This window comes from Bos mutus, chromosome 7, assembly GCF_027580195.1.
Source record: "Bos mutus isolate GX-2022 chromosome 7, NWIPB_WYAK_1.1, whole genome shotgun sequence".
NCBI lineage: Eukaryota > Metazoa > Chordata > Mammalia > Artiodactyla > Bovidae > Bos > Bos mutus.
Window position 1 is genome coordinate 62,346,151 of NC_091623.1, and position 20,476 is coordinate 62,366,626.

General features: G+C 52.4%; 1 protein-coding gene across 6 annotated transcripts in view; it reads left to right on the plus strand.

Moving 5' to 3' along the window:
- Positions 1-20,476, plus strand: part of ACSL6 (acyl-CoA synthetase long chain family member 6) — a 66,238-nt gene that overhangs the window by 15,502 nt on the left and 30,260 nt on the right. For all 6 annotated transcript variants that reach the window (XM_070374018.1, XM_070374019.1, XM_070374017.1 and 3 more), the window contains 8 exons: positions 2,273-2,493; positions 7,444-7,558; positions 8,232-8,296; positions 8,574-8,675; positions 9,188-9,287; positions 9,895-10,073; positions 11,018-11,050; positions 12,434-12,485. In XM_070374018.1, coding sequence (XP_070230119.1) covers positions 2,273-2,493; positions 7,444-7,558; positions 8,232-8,296; positions 8,574-8,675; positions 9,188-9,287; positions 9,895-10,073; positions 11,018-11,050; positions 12,434-12,485 — 867 coding nt within the window. The remainder of the gene's footprint in view (positions 1-2,272; positions 2,494-7,443; positions 7,559-8,231; positions 8,297-8,573; positions 8,676-9,187; positions 9,288-9,894; positions 10,074-11,017; positions 11,051-12,433; positions 12,486-20,476) is intronic.

Here is a 20,476-nt window from a genome sequence, read left to right on the forward strand (position 1 = left end):
AGCAGTTTTCCTTAGTGGATTTACCTTGGTCCGTAGCCTGACCTCTGCTTTGCTGATGCAGAACCTTAATTTCTCCAGTTTGCCAGAAGTTATTTGTTCCTGTGGGGCGGCTCCAAAACTGATCCAGCTCAAGCAGGCTGCTGGTAAAACTGGATTTCTGGCTCAGGGACTCAGTGAGGATGCTCTGGCTAGTTGGGGGCTCGCTTCTCTCACCTAGACCCTGTGTGTGGTTGATGAGTATAACCTGGGCTCACACAGCCTGCCGTGCCATCCGTAGAGCATAAACCCCCGAGGGTCCGCATACCTGGTTTCAGACACGTGTGTCCAGTGTATTTCGGCCTGGGCTGAACAGCCTCCTTGTTCTGACAAGCACACCACTGCCATCTCTTTAGTCCCATCGTGCCTCTAGCTACACCACACCCAGGATGAGGAGCTTTACATGCATGAGTGATACTGTCCCCATTTTAAAGATGGGGAAGGAGAGGTCCAGAGAAGTGAGGTGTGCTCAACCTAGAGTAGCTCACAAGTGAAGGAGAAGGGACTTGAACTCTGGAGCTTTGCCCATTTCCTCTGCAGTGAGTGCAGAGCATTGACCTCATCTTTGGTATGGTGATGTTTAGCACAGATGCCATTTATTGGAATTTCAGCAGCTCTCTCCTCTCCTAAGGGTCAAGCATTTGCTATTTGGCTCATATCCTGTGGCTGCAGAGTAGCTGTTGTTGGCCTTTCTCTTTCTTTCCCAAGAAGGGAAGCAACAGTCATGCATCCAGAGATGGGGGTGAAGGACCAGCACATGGCAGCCAGGAGCCCACACAACCCTCACTGAGCTGGCAGACCCATAGGTGTCATACAGCACTCCTAGCTTTGGGCCCCCCAGATGGGCAGTGACACCAAGAAGGCCCCTGTCGGGGTAGAGCGTCCAACACCTGGCCCACCCTTGCTGCCTTCCTCAGGCCTGGGCGAAGTGCAGACCCCTGAGCCCAGCTAGCCATGTGCGTGTCTTGCCAGCATTACTTCACTTAGCAGTTAACAGGAGGGCCTGGTAGCACTTGGGGGTTTCCGTTTTTGAACCAAATTAAGCCCCCAGTGCTTGTCACAGAAAAGCCCCCACTGGCCACCCTAGGGCATCCTCCTTGTGCCCCTAGTAGGCCCACGGTGTCCACTTGGACTGCATGCTTTATCCCATCAGGGCACCCTGACCCCACGTGCAGCGTCACGAGGGATGCTTGTGGTCCCTAGGAGGGACCCAGCACGTTGCTGAGCCCCTTCTCTCTGAGCCTTCATTCCTTTTCCTTCCCACCAGCTTAACTCTCGCTCCTCCTCTGTTGCCTCCTCTTTCCTCTGAACATTAGCAGATGGGATCCCAGGGAGCACAGCACAGGGCCGTTGTTAATGGCGGGCCACCTCTTCCTCCCGCCATTGGCTTCTTGGTCTGTGGTGGTGCGGAGCCACAGTGCATAGTGGTCAGCAGTCTGGGGCAGGAGAGCCGGGTCCGCACCTCAGCCTGGCTGCTCTTGGGAGCGCTGCCGTTCTTCAGAAAGTTGGCCCCAGTATCACCTCTGCCCCTGGCAGGCCTTTGCTTATAAATTCTCTTCGAGGAAAGCCCCCTGGTGGGCTGAGGGGACTCTGCTGCATGTCATGCACTGAACCCTCGCCTTCTGCTTCGCTACCCTCACATCTGTCAGGGCTGGTCTGTGGGCCTTGCCCCCTTGCCTTCTCTGTGTCCCTTAGGGTGAGAGCCGGCTGCTGGCGGCTTTGAGGTGGCATGAAAGGCGTCTACGTCCCTTCACCCCCACTCATCCTGGGCACAGTGCCAGGCACATCTGCTGCCCCTCCATCCAGTCCACACCACGAGAGCAAGGATAAGCAAGATGCTGTGACGACACAGGGGAGGCAGTACACCCAGATGCTGGGGCTCTGGAGGCATTAACTCCAGAGCTGTCAGAGCATGCTCTACCCCTGGGAGATGCGGAAGCACATGTCAGGCATGGCCCAGGGCCCGAGCATATGTTTCTCAGGAGAACTGGGCCGGATGTCCCACTGTCTGGTATGGCTGCTAAGGGCTCTCTGACCTGTCACCGGGAAGGGCCCTTCCTAGCATCTAGCTCCTAGTATATGCTGTGCTGCTCCAGGAGACTGTACATCTCACCTTGCTTGGGGCCCGGCCAGAATCAGTGTGTGGCTTCTGACTCAAGTGGGAGAGAGGCCCCAGACCACCCCTCCCTTGCCTTCTGCCGGGCCGCCTCCCTCACCTGCCTCTCGTTCCCCACAGAGTTCTTCCTCTCGCTTCTGGAGAAGATGCAGACTCAGGAGATCCTGAGGATGCTGCGGCTGCCCGAGCTGGCCGACTTGGGCCAGTTTTTCCGCAGCCTCTCAGCCACCACCCTCGTGAGTATGGGTGCACTAGCCGCCATCCTCGCCTACTGGTTCACTCACCGACCGAAGGCCTTAAAGCCACCGTGCAATCTCCTGATGCAGTCAGAGGAGGTGGAGGTGAGCAGCGTGTGAGCAGCTGGGCTGTGGGAAGTAGTGGGCAGGGGACAGGCATCTTGAAGGTAGAACCCAAACTTGTGGCTTATTTGGCCTCAGATGGCCCAGAGAACCTTGGTTTCTTCCCTGGGCAGCCAGCCAGGAAGCTCTGAAGCGGCTCTGGACGGGCTCTCCTACCAGATGCACCTTCTGCCTCTCCCAGTAGCTGAAACCCGGCCAGAGACTGACCTTGCCCTTGCCCTGGGCCTCTGGTTTACCTGCTTCTCGGGGAGGGGGCCTTGGCTTATGGTGGCCTCAGTAGGAGGCCTAAGCATGTTCTCAAGGGGGTGCTGGGTAAATTTCCTCCCAGATTCTCCCTGTGCCCGACCCTGGTCTGGAGCTGGGACCCAGAGGGGCCCGACCGCAGGGCCCTGCCCTTCCAGAGCACACAACTCACAGGCAGAGCCGCTGAGGGAAGAAGGGATGGCAGCCCGGCCTGGACAAGGGGTTCCAGGCTCAGTCTAGAAGGACCTGTAAGATTTGTTTCCTACGTTTATGGAATTTATTTTGCCTTTTAAAAACCTTTGAAAGTAAAAGTATTAGTCACTCAGTTGTATTTGACTCATTGCGACTATGGACTGTAGCCCTCCAGGCTCCTTTGTCCATGGGATTCTCCAGGCAAGAATACTGGAGTGGGTTGCTAGGCTCTCCTCCAGAGGATCTTCTTTTAGTTATTTTGAATAGTTAGTGTACAGTTCAAAAGCAGCCAAAGGACATAGACTGATAAGCTTCCACCTTTTTCCTTTTGCCTCCCAGTTCTCTTCACCTGAGCATTGTGTTAGCTGTTTTCCACAAGCAAACGTATAGACATCTGCCCATGATTTAAAATGATAATACACCACGTACACCATGCAACTCCTTGCTTTTGCTCTTGGCGGTGTATCTTGTAGGTACCGATCATAAGCATGACAGAGTTTTGTCTGGTGGGAGAGGGCATAGGCCGAGATAGGAGTGGGACCTTTAGAGCATTTTTCCAGAAAATGCTTTGGAAATGTGTGCAGAGGTGCAGGTGTGTGACTACGACCTGGTGGTTTTGGGAAGTGGCGATTCATGTGGTGTGGCTGGGAGGTGGAGAAGGGCTGTGGGTATATATAACTTAGTTGCCTGTGGTGACCAGCAGCTCTGGATTCGCAGCCCAGCCGTGCCTCTTACTAGCCTTGTGGTCCTTGGCAGTTTTTTTTTTTTTTTTTAATAAACTCTCTGAGCCTCAGTTTCCTCATGTGTGAAGTGGGCAATAAAAAGAGAACCTGCCTCCTAAAGTTATTTTAAGGATTTGGTGAGATGATGCAGAGGAAGCACTAAGATGAATTAACTCACCTGGAGAGGCCAGCAAGGAAGCCCCATGAACTGGAGAGGGACTCTCGGAGTGGACAGCCTGGATCTATTTGGGGTTTTCAGTAGTAGGAGAGACAGGGCCATTTTTGCTGTGACTTTGCAGGGGCCATGTGTGGGGAGGCACCTGGGGCTTCTGGGCTTAGAGGTGACAGTGATCTGGATTTGGTCAGGTTGAGGGCCAGAGAGCGAGTCCCTCGTGGGTCTGGCGGGGAGGACAGGTCATGGGCACAGCCAAGGCCTCTCTTCCTGGGAGGGTGGTGCCCTCCCTTGCCTCATCGTCCAGTAGTGCAGGAATCCGGAGCGACTGTAGTGAAGGAGGCGAGGAGAGAGTGGTAGGAGGTGAGATGAGAGAGGTAAGAGGGATCCAGATCATAGAGGGCCTGGTAGCATTTACTCCTGTGTGCTACCTGGTGGGGAACGATTCAGATCATGTCTCTTCAGTTCAGTTCAGTTCAGTTCAGTTCAGTCGCTCAGTCGTGTCCGACTCTTTGCGACCCCATGAATCGCAGCACGCCAGGCCTCCCTGTCCATCACTAACTCCCGGAGTTCACTCAGACTCACGTCCATCGAGTCAGTGGTGCCATCCAGCCATCTCATCCTCTGTCCCCTTCTCCTCTTGCCCCCAATCCCTCCCAGCATCAGAATCTTTTCCAATGAGTCAACTCTTCGCATGAGGTGGCCAAAGTACTGGAGTTTCAGCTTTAGCATCATTCCTTCCAAAGACATCCCAGGGCTGATCTCCTTCAGAATGGACTGGTTGGATCTCCTTGCAGTCCAAGGGACTCTCAAGAGTCTTCTCCAACACCACAGTTCAAAAGCATCAATTCTTCGGTGCTCAGCTTTCTTCACAGTCCAACTCTCACATCCATACATGACCACTGGAAAAACCATAGCCTTGACTAGACGGACCTTTGTTGGCAAAGTAATATCTCTGCTTTTGAATATGCTATCTAGGTTGGTCATAACTTTCCTTCCAAGGAGTAAACGTCTTTTAATTTCATGGCTTCAGTCACCATCTGCAGTGATTTTGGAGCCCAAATAAATAAAGTCTGACATTGTTTCCACTGTTTTCTCATCTATTTCCCATGAAGTGATGGGACTGGATGCCATGATCTTCATTTTCTGAATGTTGAGCTTTAAGCCAACTTTTTCACTCTCCTCTTTCACTTTCATCAAGAGGCTTTTGAGTTCCTCTTCATTTTCTGCCATAAGGGTGGTGTCATCTGCATATCTGAGGTTATTGATATTTCTCCCAGCAATCTTGATTCCAGCTTGTGTTTCTTCCAGTGCAGCGTTTCTCATGATGTATTCTGCATGTAAGTTAAATAAGCAGGGTGACAACATACAGCCTTGACATACTCCTTTTCCTATTTGGAACCAGTCTGTTGTTCCATGTCCAGTGCTAACTGTTGCTTCCTGACCTGCATACAGATTTCTCAAGAGGCAGGTCAGGTGGTCTGGTATTCCCATCTCTTGAAGAATTTTCCACAGTTTATTGTGATCCACACAGTCAAAGGCTTTGGCATAGTCAATAAAGCAGAAATAGATGTTTTTCTGGAACTCTTTTGATTTTTCCATGATCCAGCGGATGTTGGCAATTCGATCTCTGGTTCCTCTGCCTTTTCTAAAACCAGCTTGAACATCTGGAAGTTCACGGTTCACATATTGCTGAAGCCTGGCTTGGAGAATTTTGAGCATTACCTTACTAGCATGTGAGATTAGTGCAATTGTGCAGTAGTTTGAGCATTCTTTGGTGTTGCCTTTCTTCGGGATTGGAATGAAAACTGACCTTTTCCAGTCCTGTGGCCACTGCTGAGTTTTCCAAATTTGCTGGCATATTGAGTGCAGCACTTTCACAGCATCATCTTTCAGGATTTGAAATAGCTCAACTGGAATTCCATCACCTCCACTAGCTTTGTTCGTAGTGATGCTTTCTAAGGCCCACTTGACTTCACATTGCAGGATGTCTGGCTCTAGGTGAGTGATCACACCATCGTGATTGTCTGGGTCTTGAAGATCATGTCTCTTACCCTGGCTAAAAATCCTTCCCAGCTCCCCATTGCCCTCCACCTAAAGCTCAAGCGCCTCGCCTTGACCTGCTGCCTCTCTGGACCCCTCCGTTTACCACTCGGAGCGGCATGAGTTGCCTCCAGCCCCCAGGTGCCCTCCTGCCACAAGTGTTTGCCCTTGTTGCCTCTGGTGAGACTTCCAGTCCTTGTTCCTCATTCTGCCCAGTAAACCCCTTTGTATCCTTTAAAACCCAGCTCAGCAGCCATGCTCTAACACACCTGCCCATGCATACCCCTTCTGTCCCTGGACACAGTCTCTTGCTTCATCGTTTCTGTCCCCTCTGAGTGCTCACCAGGTCTGATTGTATCGGTGCCCAGATCCCCACGCAGGTCCTCCATGGGCCTGGTGCTCAGGAGGCACTGGCCAGACGGAACTGTCCACTGCAAAGCAGCTGAGTGCCGCCTGTGGTTCAGAGTCCGGCTGTTTGCTTTGTAGCTCTCACGCTGTTCCTCAGAGTTGAGGTTTCAAGAGGCGGCGGACCATGAGCCAGCCCAGCACAGCCCAAATAGTGCTCAGAGAAGAGTTGGAGCAGTGATTCTGGAGCGTACTGGGCTTGGGTCCTGAGAAGAGGGGTGGCATGAGGAAGGGGAAGAGGCAGGAGAAGCCCAGCTCCTTTCCCAGCCCCCAGCACACATGGCGTTTGCTGCCTTCCCACTCGATTCACCGAAGGTCCAGGCTGTTTCCTTCACAGCCTTCTAGGCCTCTTTTCCCGGGAAAGTACCTTCAGCGGGTTCTCAAACTAATCACACTGTTATGTGAGTGGTGGATGACAGCCATGATTCTTAACCTACATGCATGGCAGCAACACCTTGGCGGGTTGATCCTGAAGCCTGACTCCAGCCAGCATCCACCACTCTATTGTATGAGTGAACCATGGGTGTGTATGCACAGTAACTAAGGATTATGGGCAGTTAGTGTATGCTCCGGAGAAGGCAATGGCACCCCACTCCAGTACTCTTGCCTGGAAAATCCCATGGATGGAGGAGCCTGGTAGACTGCAGTCCATGGGGTCGCTAGAAGTCGGACACGACTGAGACATTTCCCTTTCGCTTTTCACTTTCATGCATTGGAGGCAGAAATGGCAACCCACTCCAGTGTTCTTGCCTGGAGAATCCCAGGGACGGGGGAGCCTGGTGGGCCGCTGTCTCTGGGGTCGCACAGAGTCAGACACGACTGAAGCGACGCAGCAGCAGCAGCAGCAGCAGTGTATGCTGACCTGGTGTGTGGGTGCTGCGTGTGCGTGTGTAGACCACTATACTGGACCCATGGGCGTGAGCCGCCTGTTGGAGTGTGGGTATGTACAGGTCCAGTGTGTACAAGTCACGTGTCCATGAACGTGTGTAGAGGGTGTGTGTGTGCAGCCCAGGTGTGTGTAGGCCGTGCGTGTGAGTGTGCACAGAGCGCGTCCTGTTCCAGCCGTGTGGCCCACGTGTGCATCCACACTGTGCACGGCCCGGTGCCCTCTCCTGACACCCCCGGCTGCCTCTCCGTTCTGTGCTTGGCTCGTAGGACAGTGGTGGGGCCCGGCGATCCGTAATAGGGGACAGCCCGGAGCTGTTCACCCACTACTACGACGATGCCAGGACCATGTACGAGGTGTTCCACCGTGGGCTTAGGATCTCAGGTAAGAGGGGCCATGGGAGTATGGAAGGGTCGTGGCAGGGGTTGAGCAGGTGCAAGGGTGGGAGTGAGTAAGCGTGGTTCCAGGGGTGTGGCGGAAGAGTCATTCCCAGGGTCAGGGGAGAGAAGCCATTCTTAGCCCTCCTGCCACCCAGTCACACAGGTAACTGCTAATGTGGTCAACGGCTAACCTCAGCTTTTGTCCAGCCCTGGAACCGCTGACCTTAAGCTGTCTCTTAGCGCATACTCCCTATCTCCCATTGGCAGCCCCTGGTGAGCCTTGAACTACCAGGCTACTGGCTGGCATGGTTCTAATCCCGACTTCCAGGATATCTGGGTGAAGGGAGTTGTCACAGAGAGGCAAAGTGCCACCTCTGCCCAGGGGTCCCCGGGTCCCCGTCCTCCTGGGGCTGCATCACACAGGTCATGGTGGGAACTAACGGGCACTGTGTCGTTTCCCGTTCCTGGGCCTCCCTGGTCTCCCTGGGGAGATGCCGTGCTTGTGTACTGTAGGCCTTCTTGCACTTCAGCAGGTTTAGGCAGGTGGGGAGCAGCTCGCTTGGCTCATGGACTGTCTCCCGGGGCGGGAGGTTCATCCGGGTGTCTACTGAGTGGGTGCAGGTGGTACTGCTACCCTGCCCTCCTCCCTGGCACAAGGTCTGCTTATCTCTCTGCAGGGAATGGACCCTGTCTTGGCTTCAGGAATCCCAAGCAGCCTTATCAGTGGCTGTCCTACCAGGAGGTGAGTAACAGAAGACAGCACCCACTCTGTCTACCCACACAGACCTGGCGCTTGGAATGAGGTGGGAGGGTGGGTTGGGGGCACCCTGGAGGGTCTCAGTTACTTTTTCTTTGTCTGGCCTGTCTGTCAAACTCCTGGCAGCAACCTTTCAAGATTTCCAACACACCTGAGTAGGGAGTTGGGGAGCTCCCTCAGACCATAGAAAGCCCACCTGCACCTCTCCCTTCCCTGCTGAAGAACCCTTGTTTTCCCATCATTTCTCTGTGTCTCTGTGCAGGTGGCCGACAGGGCTGAATTTCTAGGGTCTGGACTTCTCCAGCACAATTGTAAACCATGTACAGATCAGTTTATCGGCGTTTTTGCACAAAATAGACCAGAGGTGAGCATCAGCCTTAACTGGTTTTAGAGGCATCAGTGGAATACAGGATTGGATACCATAGAACAGCCCAGCTCCCATTGCCTGAAGGGACTGGGGCAAGAGGAAAAATGGAGATCCTTCATCCATGCCATCTCTCACTCTCTTGGCATTGCCCTTAATCGGGGTGGACATTTCAGCCAAGCTCCATCCACACCCCACCCAGCTGCACAAACAGCAACTCCCTGAGCCATGGGAGAGGAAGGACCTGGAGAAGAAGCCCATACAAACCCCGGAGGTGGGCTTGGGGTAATCTGGAGTCCGTGATTCCCTGGAGCACGCACGGACTAGAAGGCTGTGGGTGAGCAGGCACAGCCCATTAGCTGCATGGGTCCCTTGCCTTGTGCACAGGGCCAGAATAGAGCAGTCTGGTCACAGGGCCCCAAGCAAGGGCCCTGGTTGCCTGGGCCTGAGGGCAGTGCAGCCCTGATATCTGCTCTGTACTCCCCTGTCCCCCACCCCAATTCTCTCCACAGTGGATCATCGCAGAGCTTGCCTGTTACACATACTCTATGGTGGTGGTCCCTCTATATGACACCCTGGGCCCTGGGGCAGTCCGCTACATCATCAACACAGGTGAGCCCAGCTGCCCACTCCTGTCCCTGGTGGCCGGTCCCACTTCCCCTTCCCAGCCTTCAGCTTATGCTGATTGTCTGACACTAGTAAACACTTTGCTGCCATTCTCAGAGAACACTGGGGGCTTCCGTTTTGGCCCTTGAATTGGCTTCCTGAGTCCCCAGTTGGACTTTACCTGAAGGCTCCTTCCACACAGTAGGGCTGCCAAGAAGGAGCTTCCGCACCAGCCCCCCACATAGGCTGCCAACCCTCTGAGTTCCCTTCAGCTTAAGGCAGGTGTTGGGGGTGTGATCAGTATCTTAGACCAGGGATGATGGTAGCTGAACCTAGAGAAAAAGGAATGTTTGGAATCTACCCCAGGGAATCTCTTGAGGGTAGATTCCAAGCATTCCTTCTAAGAGATTTCCTGGTCTTCTGCCCTCGGCTTCATCCAGGCTTTGGGCAGTTTTCCTCTGGAAACATGTCGCATGTGACCTGTCATACGTGTTCATTTACACACAAGCTTGTCTTGTGGCAAACACAGCCCATTTTTCTACTACCTGGCACGTGCTGCCCGCAGTTACAGCCTGTGCCCGCACAGCCTGACTCTCCCTGACAACCCCTACAGCTGACATCAGCACCGTGATCGTGGATAAACCTCAGAAAGCTGTGGTTCTCCTGGAGCACGTGGAGAGGAAGGAGACGCCAGGGCTCAAGCTGATCATCCTCATGGAGCCATTCGAGGAGGCCCTGAAAGACAGAGGGCAAGAGTGTGGGGTGGTCATTAAGTCCATGCAGGATGTGGAGGTGAGGATCTGCTTCTGGGCTGTTTCCTGGGCCACAGCTAGTTGACCCCTGAGCCAGAGCTGCTGGTTATCTGCCCATCTTATGACCCTGGGATGGATGTCTGAGGCCATCAGGATGTTTCATGTGCCAGGGTTCAAACGGGAGGCTTCCCAGGGGCTGGTACTGGGTAGTAGAGTTGGTCCCCCAGGCATCCTCTTTGGTATGAGCTCAGCTGGTTGGCACAGTTAATGACACAGGCACCAGTAGGTGATGGTAGTGCCAGCTTGCCCCACAGCTTCTCCCACAGCCTCTGGAGTCTCCTCTTTTCCAGCTAACGGCTAGCCTGTCTGAGCCGGGGGACTGTAGTAAACTGGAGTCCTGAAGAGGTTCTTGTAGATGTCTCCCAGGCCACCAGCAGCCAACAGAGCTGGTTTCCTTTGCATGGCCTCCCCAGAGACTTTGGGCTGGTGGCAGCCTGTGGCCTGCCAGGGTGACACAGGGCATGCTCCAGGGCCTCGCGCCTTACTCAGTAGCAGCTGACTGCCACTGTGCCCTAGAACCGTGGGCCTTCCAGTTCTCCACCTGTTTCCCTGTGTGCTCTTGAATGCCTGTGCCCTGCCATGGTTTTAGGGGCCACACCTAAGCTGGCAGCCCCAATCTGCCCCTCCAGCCCTGACCACTTGGCAGGAGGCCCAGGCCACCTAGCCACTCCGTCTTGATGTACCGTGCACCCCTCAGGCCATCTCCCCACTGTGCCTGTATACAGTGCTTAGCCTCTCCCTGGGCTGCAGACCCCTATGTGTGATGTGGGGTGGCCAGTGCCTGCGTGTGTATCTTTGTATTCCCTGGATTGGGAATCTTGGCCTCTGGGCTTGGTGCAGGATCGAGGCATACTGTGTTTATTTATTTATCTTTTTTTTGATTAGAATTTTTGAGCATTTAAAACCAATGTTTTCCTCTTTCAGGACTGTGGCCAGCAGAATCACTGTGATCCTGTGGTAAGCTCGTTTTTCAGCAGGTCTTGATTGAGCAAAATGGTGCCCAGGGCACATCCTTACGGACCTTCCTCACCATCCACAAGGCTTGGTAGAGAGGCCAGAGTAGCACCCCTGTGTTAATAAGCAACTGAGGAAATGTCCCCTTGGGTGCTGAGGACTTCTGTGAGTGAGGGTCCAGAGAGGGACCTGGAACAGCAGTCGGATGTTTGGGAGGGAGGAAAAAGGGCAGCCAATCCCTTGCGTCTCCAGTAACTTTTTCTTTGGGAGACCTGATGTTTTCCCTTTCCCTGTAGTGAGCTCTCCAGAGGATGAGATGGGCAGGAGCAGCAGCAGAGCTGGAAGTGGACGCCTTGCGGCCTCTGCTGTCTTTGCTCATCTTTGCTCTCTGAGCTTTTCTGTGTGTCATCCCCAAGTGATCCTGCCTGAGCTGGAGTCACCAGTGTGGGCCACTGCCCTCTGGGAGGGGCCGTGTGGGGACTTTCCGCTTTCTAACCAGGCCTCTTACCTCCAGCCCCCTCTGCAGCTCAGCTCTTCCCACTCACTTCCCACCCTGTGAGCCTTTGCATGCACAGGCAGCAGCAGGTCACATCCCTCTTCCCAGGGCCCTCACCTTCCCCGTAGCCCCTGATGTGTCCCCACCTCCACACACTGTGCCACGCCCCCAGCCTTAGAGAACTCCTTTCTGACCCAGCAGCATACCCTGTCTCTTGCACCTCTGTCTGTGCCCAGGCTGGTTTCCTCTCCCAGAATGCCCACTCTGACTTCATCTGGAGAGATGTGGCTTGTCCATCAGTCTCAACTCATGTCACCTCTTCTGGGACACCATCTTCTACATGCAAGTGGTCATGGTGGGCTCCTCCTGGTGACCCCAGGACTACATGCACAGGGCAAGGGCCAGATGCAGAGCAATCTCAGTGACAGAGTGGGCAGCTCAGCTCTGGGCTCCATGTTCTGTTCCCAAGCCTAAACCCAGACATTGGGGGAAATAGTGGGAAGAAAGGAGGAAATGGGTCACATGGCCTAGAAAGGTGAGATCTTTGACGAAGGCCTGTGTGTGGCCACTGCAGCACAATCCCCTTAGAATTCAACTCAGACACAAGTGGGGGAGGTGGCAGGAGCAAGTGTGAGGTGGGTGAGACGGATATGTGTCCATGCCTGGCTAGGTTTCCTTGGCTTTTCCTCCTCTTTCCTGGGGACTTGCCTGCTCACCTTTCTGATGACAGCATGCAGGGCCACACACATGTGCCAGCACATGCCTGCATCTCACACCACGCACACACACGTGAGGTGGGGCAGGGTGTGCACAGAGGGGCTGGCCGGGGAAGGGGTCCAGGCGGCCACACCGGCTGGGTCTCTAACACACTCCTCTTCTCACCTCTGTAGCCCCCGAAACCCAGTGACCTCTCCATTGTGTGTTTCACGAGTGGCACGACAGGTAAGTGAGGCTTCTAGCTCACCAGCCAGAGCCACCTGCTCCTTCCTGGCACCCTGGACAGGGCGACCGAGGGCTCTCTGGCACCCTCTGTGGGGCGGGCTGAGCCTTGTCCTGTGCCTGGCTCCAGACGCTGGCTCCTCCCTGCTGCTCCCAGCGGCCAACACGAGGCAGTGCAGGGCGGCTGGACGGTGTGGACTCGGGAGGACTAGGGTGGGGGCTACAAACTTCCCAGAGTGGGGACCAGAGGCAGTCTAGGCAGTGGGGTCACGCATGACTCTGAGGCAGGGCTCTCACCTCTCTGCTCCCTGCGCCTGCTTGGCCTTTGTGTCAGGGACTGGGGAAGGAGTGTGGAGTTTGGTGTCGGAGAGTCTGGTTTTGAGCCCCATCTCCACCACTTGCTGGAGGGGCACAGCATGGTCACTTAACCTCTCTGCCACCACTGTCCCCGGTTTCTCACCTGGGTGGTCAAAGGTGCCAAACAGGAAGTGGGAAAGATGTGTTAGAAGGCAGTGCAGATGATCTGTGGCTGGTGTGTTGTGGGCAAAAGTTTCAGGAAGAGGAAATGACGCACTCCATGCCTGGTGCTGGCAGAGGAGTATGTGCATCAGTGTTCGTGGGAACAGCCAAGGAAGTCTTCCTGAAGGAGGCAGGACACACTTGAGGACCAGTTCCACAGGCATGGCATTTTGCGGTCTTCAGTGGCCTGTCCACCCTATCACTGTGCCCCACTGAGACTTCAGCACAGCCTGCGAGGCAGGCGGGGTGGGGACTGTCCAAGGGAGCACCAGCGGCCAGTGGTGCCCTCTTCTCCCCCCTGCCCCTCCTGGTGCTCTTCTCACTGCTGCCTCTCTGCCTCATGTGATAACTCGGGAAGGGGCGGGAAGTTTCTAGCCTCTTCCCCAGACCTAGGACTGGCCTACTTTGCTGATATTTCTTGATGGGCAGTGAACTAGGGCTCCCACGCCTTCTCCAGATGCAGCCTCTAAGGCATTTGGCAGACCCTTGACCAGTCCCACAGGCAGGACTATCCTTGTGGGTGGCTCATGACAAGTATGACTTTATTGAATCAAAATGGATTTTGCCATTAACTCGTGTAGGTTTGGGGTTTCACCGATGGCTCAGCGGTAAAGTATCCGCCTGCAATGCAGGAGACCCAGGTTCGATCCCTGGGTCCGGAAGATCCTCTGGAGGAGGGCACAGCAACACACCCCAGTATTCTTGTCTGGATAATCCCCTGGACAGAGGAGCCTGGCAGGCTACACAGTCCATAGGGTTGCAAAGAGTCAGATGTGACTGAGACGACATAGCATGCACGCACGCAAGTGGGTGTGAGAATTTCCACCTTACTGCTAAACCCTGTCAGAAGGAAAATAACACAGCCTCTGCTCCCCAGGAACTGATATCCAGAGCCAACCCAGAATTTAAAAATATGCCCTTCAGCTTTATGCTGCTGCTGCTGCTAAGTCACTTCAGTCGTGTCTGACTCTGTGCGACCCCATAGACAGCAGCCCGCCAGGCTCCCCCGTCCCTGGGATTCTCCAGGCAAGAACCCTGGAGTGGGTTGCCATTTCCTTCTCCAATGTATGAAAGTGAAAAGTGAAAGTGAAGTCGCTCAGGCGTGTCCAACTCTTAGCGACCCCATGGACTGCAGCCTACCAGGCTCCTCCGTCCATGGGATTTTCCAGGCAAGAGTACTGGATTGGGGTGCCATTGCTTTATTAAAGAGTTTCACAGTGTGAAATTTTGATAACCTGTCCCTCCACCCTGAATTTGGGAGCAGGTCACTACTCTGGCCTTTAACTTTGGATCCTTGCTGATTAAGAATGTGCTCGAGCTTCAAAGCACAGAATCACTTAGTCACAACTATGTGACTAAGTCACTTAGTCACAAAAATGAGTCACTTAGTCACAACTGCTGCCCCCTTGTATCTGGAAAAGAACTTCATGATGCAGAAACAGTGCTGTTGCCTAGCTGTGAAGGACAGGCCTGGTGTCCAGGGCTTTTTCAGACTATGGAATCGCAACTGGAAGCTGAGCCACCTGCCCAAGCTCTACATGGAGGAAACAGAGTACATGGAGCCTAGAAAACAGGTTGCGATTCGTTGCCCAAGGCTCCCACTCCAGAGTTGTGGTGGGTGCCAGAGTGGAGCTGGCAGGGGAGCAGGCCCCTTACCTGGTGTCACCCCACCTGGCCGCACACTCGGATTTCTGTGGCGTCAGCCTGAGCCTGAGCTGTGTCCCTGATGGCTGTCCTCTTGTCCAGCACACCACAGCTGAGGAGCCAGCTTTCCTTCCACGATAAGCATCTTGGCCTTGGCTTCATCAAGAGCCACGTTGTTCTTTCAGTGAGGAAAGATGGAAAATACTGTCTGCACCTTACATTTGAAATCATGATTCTGGTGGAATCATTCTGGGAAGATTTTTCTGTTGGTGTGTGATAGAAATATCTTTGGAGATTCCCAGAATAAGCCAGTGCTTTGGAGCCACTAGTCAGGTCAAGAAGGCCCTGGAGGAGGTGAAAGCTTGAGGTTTGTCTGTCCTCAGGGATGGCTAACGGGTGGGCGTGTGGTTGGTCGTTCATTTCAGAATAAGTATTAGCTGGATGAAATCGAACTGCCTTTCCCAAATGAAAGATACTCTTGTATACTCTGTGGGTATAACGTAGCTTAATCTGGGGACTTGGGCCCCATGAACGATTGTGCAGATGTATCCTTATGGGTTCATGTACGCTGTCTTCCCAGAGAAGAAAATACAGTGGTCTTTTCAAACATGTTCTTGTTAGTCTGTGGGTCTTTAGCTGTCCTTTTCTGATGTATATGGATTCATTCATTCAGCTCAGTTACCACTTTGCATCAGACCTGGTGTTAGACGCCAAGGACACAGGGATGGAGAAGACACCGCCCTGCCCTCATGAGCTCACAGCTCATGTCCCAAGGCAGTTCTCTGCCTTGAGGGCCTGCATCCCAGGGTGCGTGGAGTGGTAGGCCACCCAGAGGTCGGCACAGCAGGATGGAAAGGACTCCAGGTCTAAGCAGAGTCTTGAAGGACTGGTGGCTGGAGGAGAAGAGGGGGATGGAGAGGGAACAGCATGTGCAGAGAGGACCAGCAGCAAGAAGGAAAATGTTTCTGTGAGGGAGAGAGGGGTCTGGTTGCAGGGGGGCAACACTGATAGGAGAGGAGTGATGGGGGGCAGAGTTCCAAATCAAAGCTGTGCAGAAGCAGCCCGAGAGGCCAGAGGAGGATAGAAGCGGCCAGCATGGTCGGGTGGCTCAGCTGTGCCCACGGGATGCTGCCACAAGAGCGCCCGCTGGTGCCCGTGTGGTGGGGGCGGCGCTGGGCACAGAAGGTGACGGTGACGGCCTGAGGAGTGGGTGGGAGAGGAGGATATCAGTTCAGCAAGTGTGGACAGTTCTTTCAAGAGCCGTGGCTGTGTCACCAAAAGGCATGCTCCATAACGTTCCTAGCAACGCAAACTTGGGAAGTTGAAATCTGGAAACAACTAAAATGCCTGTCAGCAATAGGATGGTATATCTACACATAGGAAGTCATAACTCAAGTGAAAGAAAAAAAAAAGACACAAAATATCGTATGATTTCTTTTATATTAAATGACAAAGCACAGTAAAGGATTCTCTGGTCTCAGAAGTCAAGGATTGTGGTTGCCTCCTGGGATTCTGCTGCCGTGGAAAGCTGGTGATGTTCTGTTTCTTGATCTGGGCACTAGTTGGCTGGATAACTTGTACCCAGATAACTGGTACCTGGATAATTTTTTTCACTTTGAAAAGAATCTACTGAACTGTGTATGTATTTGGGCACTTTACCATATGTATGTTATATTGGAACAGAGTTTATTTTAAAAAAAAAAGATCAGCTGTGAAGGGATGACAGCGAACAGAGTGGCAGCTGGTGGAAGCCATGGGGTTGAGGGAAGGTGGAGTTTTTGTTGTTTTCCCGGAAATACTTAAAGGTGTTTTGAACAGTTGGGAGAATGCCACCAGAGACAGAGAAGGGGAGGTGAAGCTCAGTGGAGCAAAGCCCCCAAAGCTCTGCTTTGTGTCAGGGGAGAGAGCAGGCTTCTAAGTACTGTAGAGAGATACCTACCTTGGGGGGATGAAAGGAGGAAGAAAGGCTTCTGGGAGGCCAGGAGGCTGGGAGGCCTCCTCCATGGAGGAGTTAGGGTCCTGCCTGAGGGTGAGATGTGTCATGAACGGACCAGAGTCTAAGGGGGTGCCATGTGAGTCTCTGTGAGGAACACACGTCTCTGGGGCTGGAGACCGTGAGCCTCTGGGGTCACATTGTGGGAGGAATGGAAAAGGGGGGCAGCTGGATTGACTTGGTGGGGTTATCTGAGTGGGGTCCTCCAGGGGATGCCTGGGGACTGAAGAACTTGGCAGGAGAGTGGCTGGAGTGAGGGACCCTGGAGTCCAGCTTGGGAGGGAGGAGGGGCTGGGGAGCATTATGTGTCTGGAGTAATAGGAAAGGGTATCAGCATGCCAGGTTAGTTCTTAGTGGTGGCAGCGGGGCTGGGAGGCTGAGGAGAAGGTGGAGGCCCCAGAACTGGAGTATGCCCTCTATTCCAGCCGAGGATGCCCAGGGAAGCCTGTCATTTCATCTAGTGCATTAAGTGCCCACTGGCCCTACAGCTGTGCCTGCTCAGGGTGGGCTCTCTGGGCAAAGGCTCACCTTGACTTACGCTTTTTGCACCATCCCATTCACGATTTGTGTGACCACAGGCCTAAGATTACATCATGGCACTTGTGCTGTGCAGCTTTAGGGGAGTTTCTTAAGCTCTGTTAAGCCTCAGTTTCCTTGGGTAGGAAATGCATACATCTGATACCTGTAGCATAGACTTGTTCCAAGAAATAACTGAGCTACCATATATGAAATGCCTAGCACAGTGCCCACATTGGTTTTCAGTAATTGCCTGCTGTTACAGTGATTATTTGTATTCCTGCTAGTCCTCGAGTCTGATGTTTAAAAACATTGGTGGATGTGGGGTTGATGAATGTAAGACTCAATTCTTAAAAAGATTTGGGAACCTTTAGCAGGGAGATGAACACTCTTATCTGTATTACACAACTTCTAAAGCACTTCTGTCACTGGTGTCTTTCGTAACCCACTTTTATGTGAAAGCAGAAAAAAAGAGCCAGAGGAGCCCCCAGCCAGACGACCCAACACTGCTCCCAGTCCCTCTCCCATCCATTCCTAGAGGAGAGACCTTGAGCTCAGCTTCACCCCACAGCTGCTCCATCTCAGAACCAACATCCATCCAGGGCAGATCCTCACCCAGTGAAATGCCCTTCTGCTCACCAGCCGTGGGTAGCCTACCCAGGAGCACTGGCTAAAGCCAAAATGCTGTTGGCAGAATCTGAAACTCAGAGAGTTTTCTTCCTTCAGCAGCTGGACAGAAAATGAAGTGCAAGGATGGCGAGTTGATAAGTACAAGGTGGGAAATGGGCCACAGGTCTCATTCTGCCAAGACGCGAGGGCCTGGATGCCCGCCTTGTCACTGACTTTGCACCAGGAAAGGAGAGAACCAGAGGACATGAGTTTGCAACTTTGATGGCACATAGGTCTAGCTGGGAATGCTTAGCCTGTTCCTCCACGTGAGCAAGTTGGAAACATTTCCGTATCATGTTTAAAACAAATGCTACCAGGGGTGTGTCCTTGTCCTGAATCAGAAGCAAGCAGAGCCTTTTCGAAGGCTCACCTCTCACCTCCCAACTCAGACCTGGGAGTCTTCTCCCAGGATTTGCTGCTAGTGTTTACCTCTCCTTTATCCTCTGGGGCCAGATCTCGAGTGGACTTGAGAAAATAATTTGAGCATTTCTTAAGGAATAATTTGAGCATTTTCTTAGAAATTCTGCAACTCACTAGAAGTTTGTAAAATTTCATTTATATCTACAAGAAAACATTTGTTTCTGAAAGCTGTAAGCTTTTCTTATCATGTTGAAGAGGAAAGGGGCACGTCCAACTACATAGAATTGAATAAGTGCTACCACCGTGTGTATCCTGGCCTGCATTGAGTGGAGGCTTTAGACGATTTTCATCAATGAAGACAAATTTCTCTTGAAATTCTCAAACTCTCCACTGAGATTACATTAGATGTGAGCAAGTTACCCAGTCTAGCAGGTCTAAAGCTGTGCAGCATAGTACCATATTTTGTGACAGTTCCGATTTCATACTTGGTATTTTGGGGGTGTTCCTTAGAAAAAAATCCAGAATTTATGACTCCACAGGTGAAAATTTCTAGATGATACTCTCAGAATTGTTTGTGGGCTGAGAGACTCTTCTGGGATTTGTACATAAGAGACAATTCAGGGAAATTTCTTAATAAGGGCCTGGGTTTGAGGAAAGATGCTGGGATGAAAGAAAGAGAAGCAGTAAAACAAAGTGCATGGATCTTATTTTCAAAAGGAGGGTATTTTAACAGCCACCTATTAGAAAATAATGTTTTTTCAATCCTGTAACTTTCTATGTCCCCAAAATCACCTCTGTGATTTGCAATATGGATGTAGGTGCCTGATCACATGTTAAAACACACCACATCTTGGTCAGACAGAGGTGATGCCATTATTGACAAACAGGTCACCAATAGGGTGAGCCTCACAGATTCTAATTATGAGAGCAACTTTGTTTTTGTTTGCATCTATTCTTTTACAATGGCTTGGTGGGGGTAGCTCTTTGTCTGCCCCTGGATAAAACTTAGGCACCCAAGCCTTTTCTGGTTCCTCTCAGGTGAGTCCCATGGGCGTTGTAAGTCACAAACTCGATCTTAATTCAGAATTACAAGTGTAGGTCCAAAATATGAATGTGTCCACTTCGCTGAGATTTCCCTACCCAGGCCAGGGCTGGCTGCAGGCCAGGTGGGAAAGGTGTGAGATCATGCCTTCCTACCTGGTGGTCCTCCCCTTCCTCCACTGGCTGATAAAGGTTTCTGCCCTCTCCCACCAGATGAAAGTAGGGAGGGAGAATGGTTTGGGGCAGATGTTTACAATTCAGTCTGTTGTTTCATGGACACTTTTAGGAGGTTTGTTAAAGCAGGCAGTGCCTGCCTTTGGTTGTCTGCTCCCTGCTTCACATGCGCTTATGTCTCTGGTATATACTTTACTGCCCCCTCTGATTTGAGGGCGGGTACTGGCCTTCGGGTAAGATTCCTCTTTAAGACACCATTCCCATCACCACCTGATGTACCTTCTGTGAACTCCGTGTTCAGTTTCTGGGATTTATTATCTGATTTTCAGCCACAGCCGTCTTCACCTTTCTTATTGGGAACCCCGATCTTTAAGGAACATGATTGTGCTTTTCAAATAGCCTCATTAGGGCCTGAGTTAGCTTGGGTTTCAGACTGGAGTTGGGAGAGAGGACTCCTCATTCCTTCCCTTTTGATGAGCTGTAGGACTCAACAGCTCTCCGAAGAAATCCTCACAAATTCTCCTTCATTCATTCGTATTCTCTCTCTCTCTCTCTTACTGAAGTGAAATTCACATAGCCTAAAATTAACCTTTTTAAAGTGAACAGTTCAGTGGCATTTACTGCAATACTCTCTTAACCTCAACTCAGCCCTTTTATTACCTCTTTTCTGGGTGAGGGTTGCAAAGTTAACATTTTGGTTTATTTGGTATTTTGGGGGTAAATTCTACACATGGTCTGACCCCTCACTTTTGGAGTTTAACAGATCATGTATCTCCTGCCTCAGTGGTAACTTGTAATTTAATATCTTTTGTACCTGGCTAGGTCCTCAGAACTTAGATAAGCCCCATTTTACAGGTTAGGAAACGGAGAAAGAGAAAACAACCTGCCAGTGTTGGGCTGCCATTGAGGGGCAAGGCCAGGACTCGAGCCTGGTCAGGTCTGTCCAGGAGCACCAGCAGCGTGTGTCTGCCCCGACAGGCCGTGCTAACCAGTGGCCTCCTCCACAGCCTGCTGTGTCTTCTGTCCCCACCTGGCCTCTGAGCCATGCTAGCAGCCCCTGGCTTCCTCAGGTGCAGCA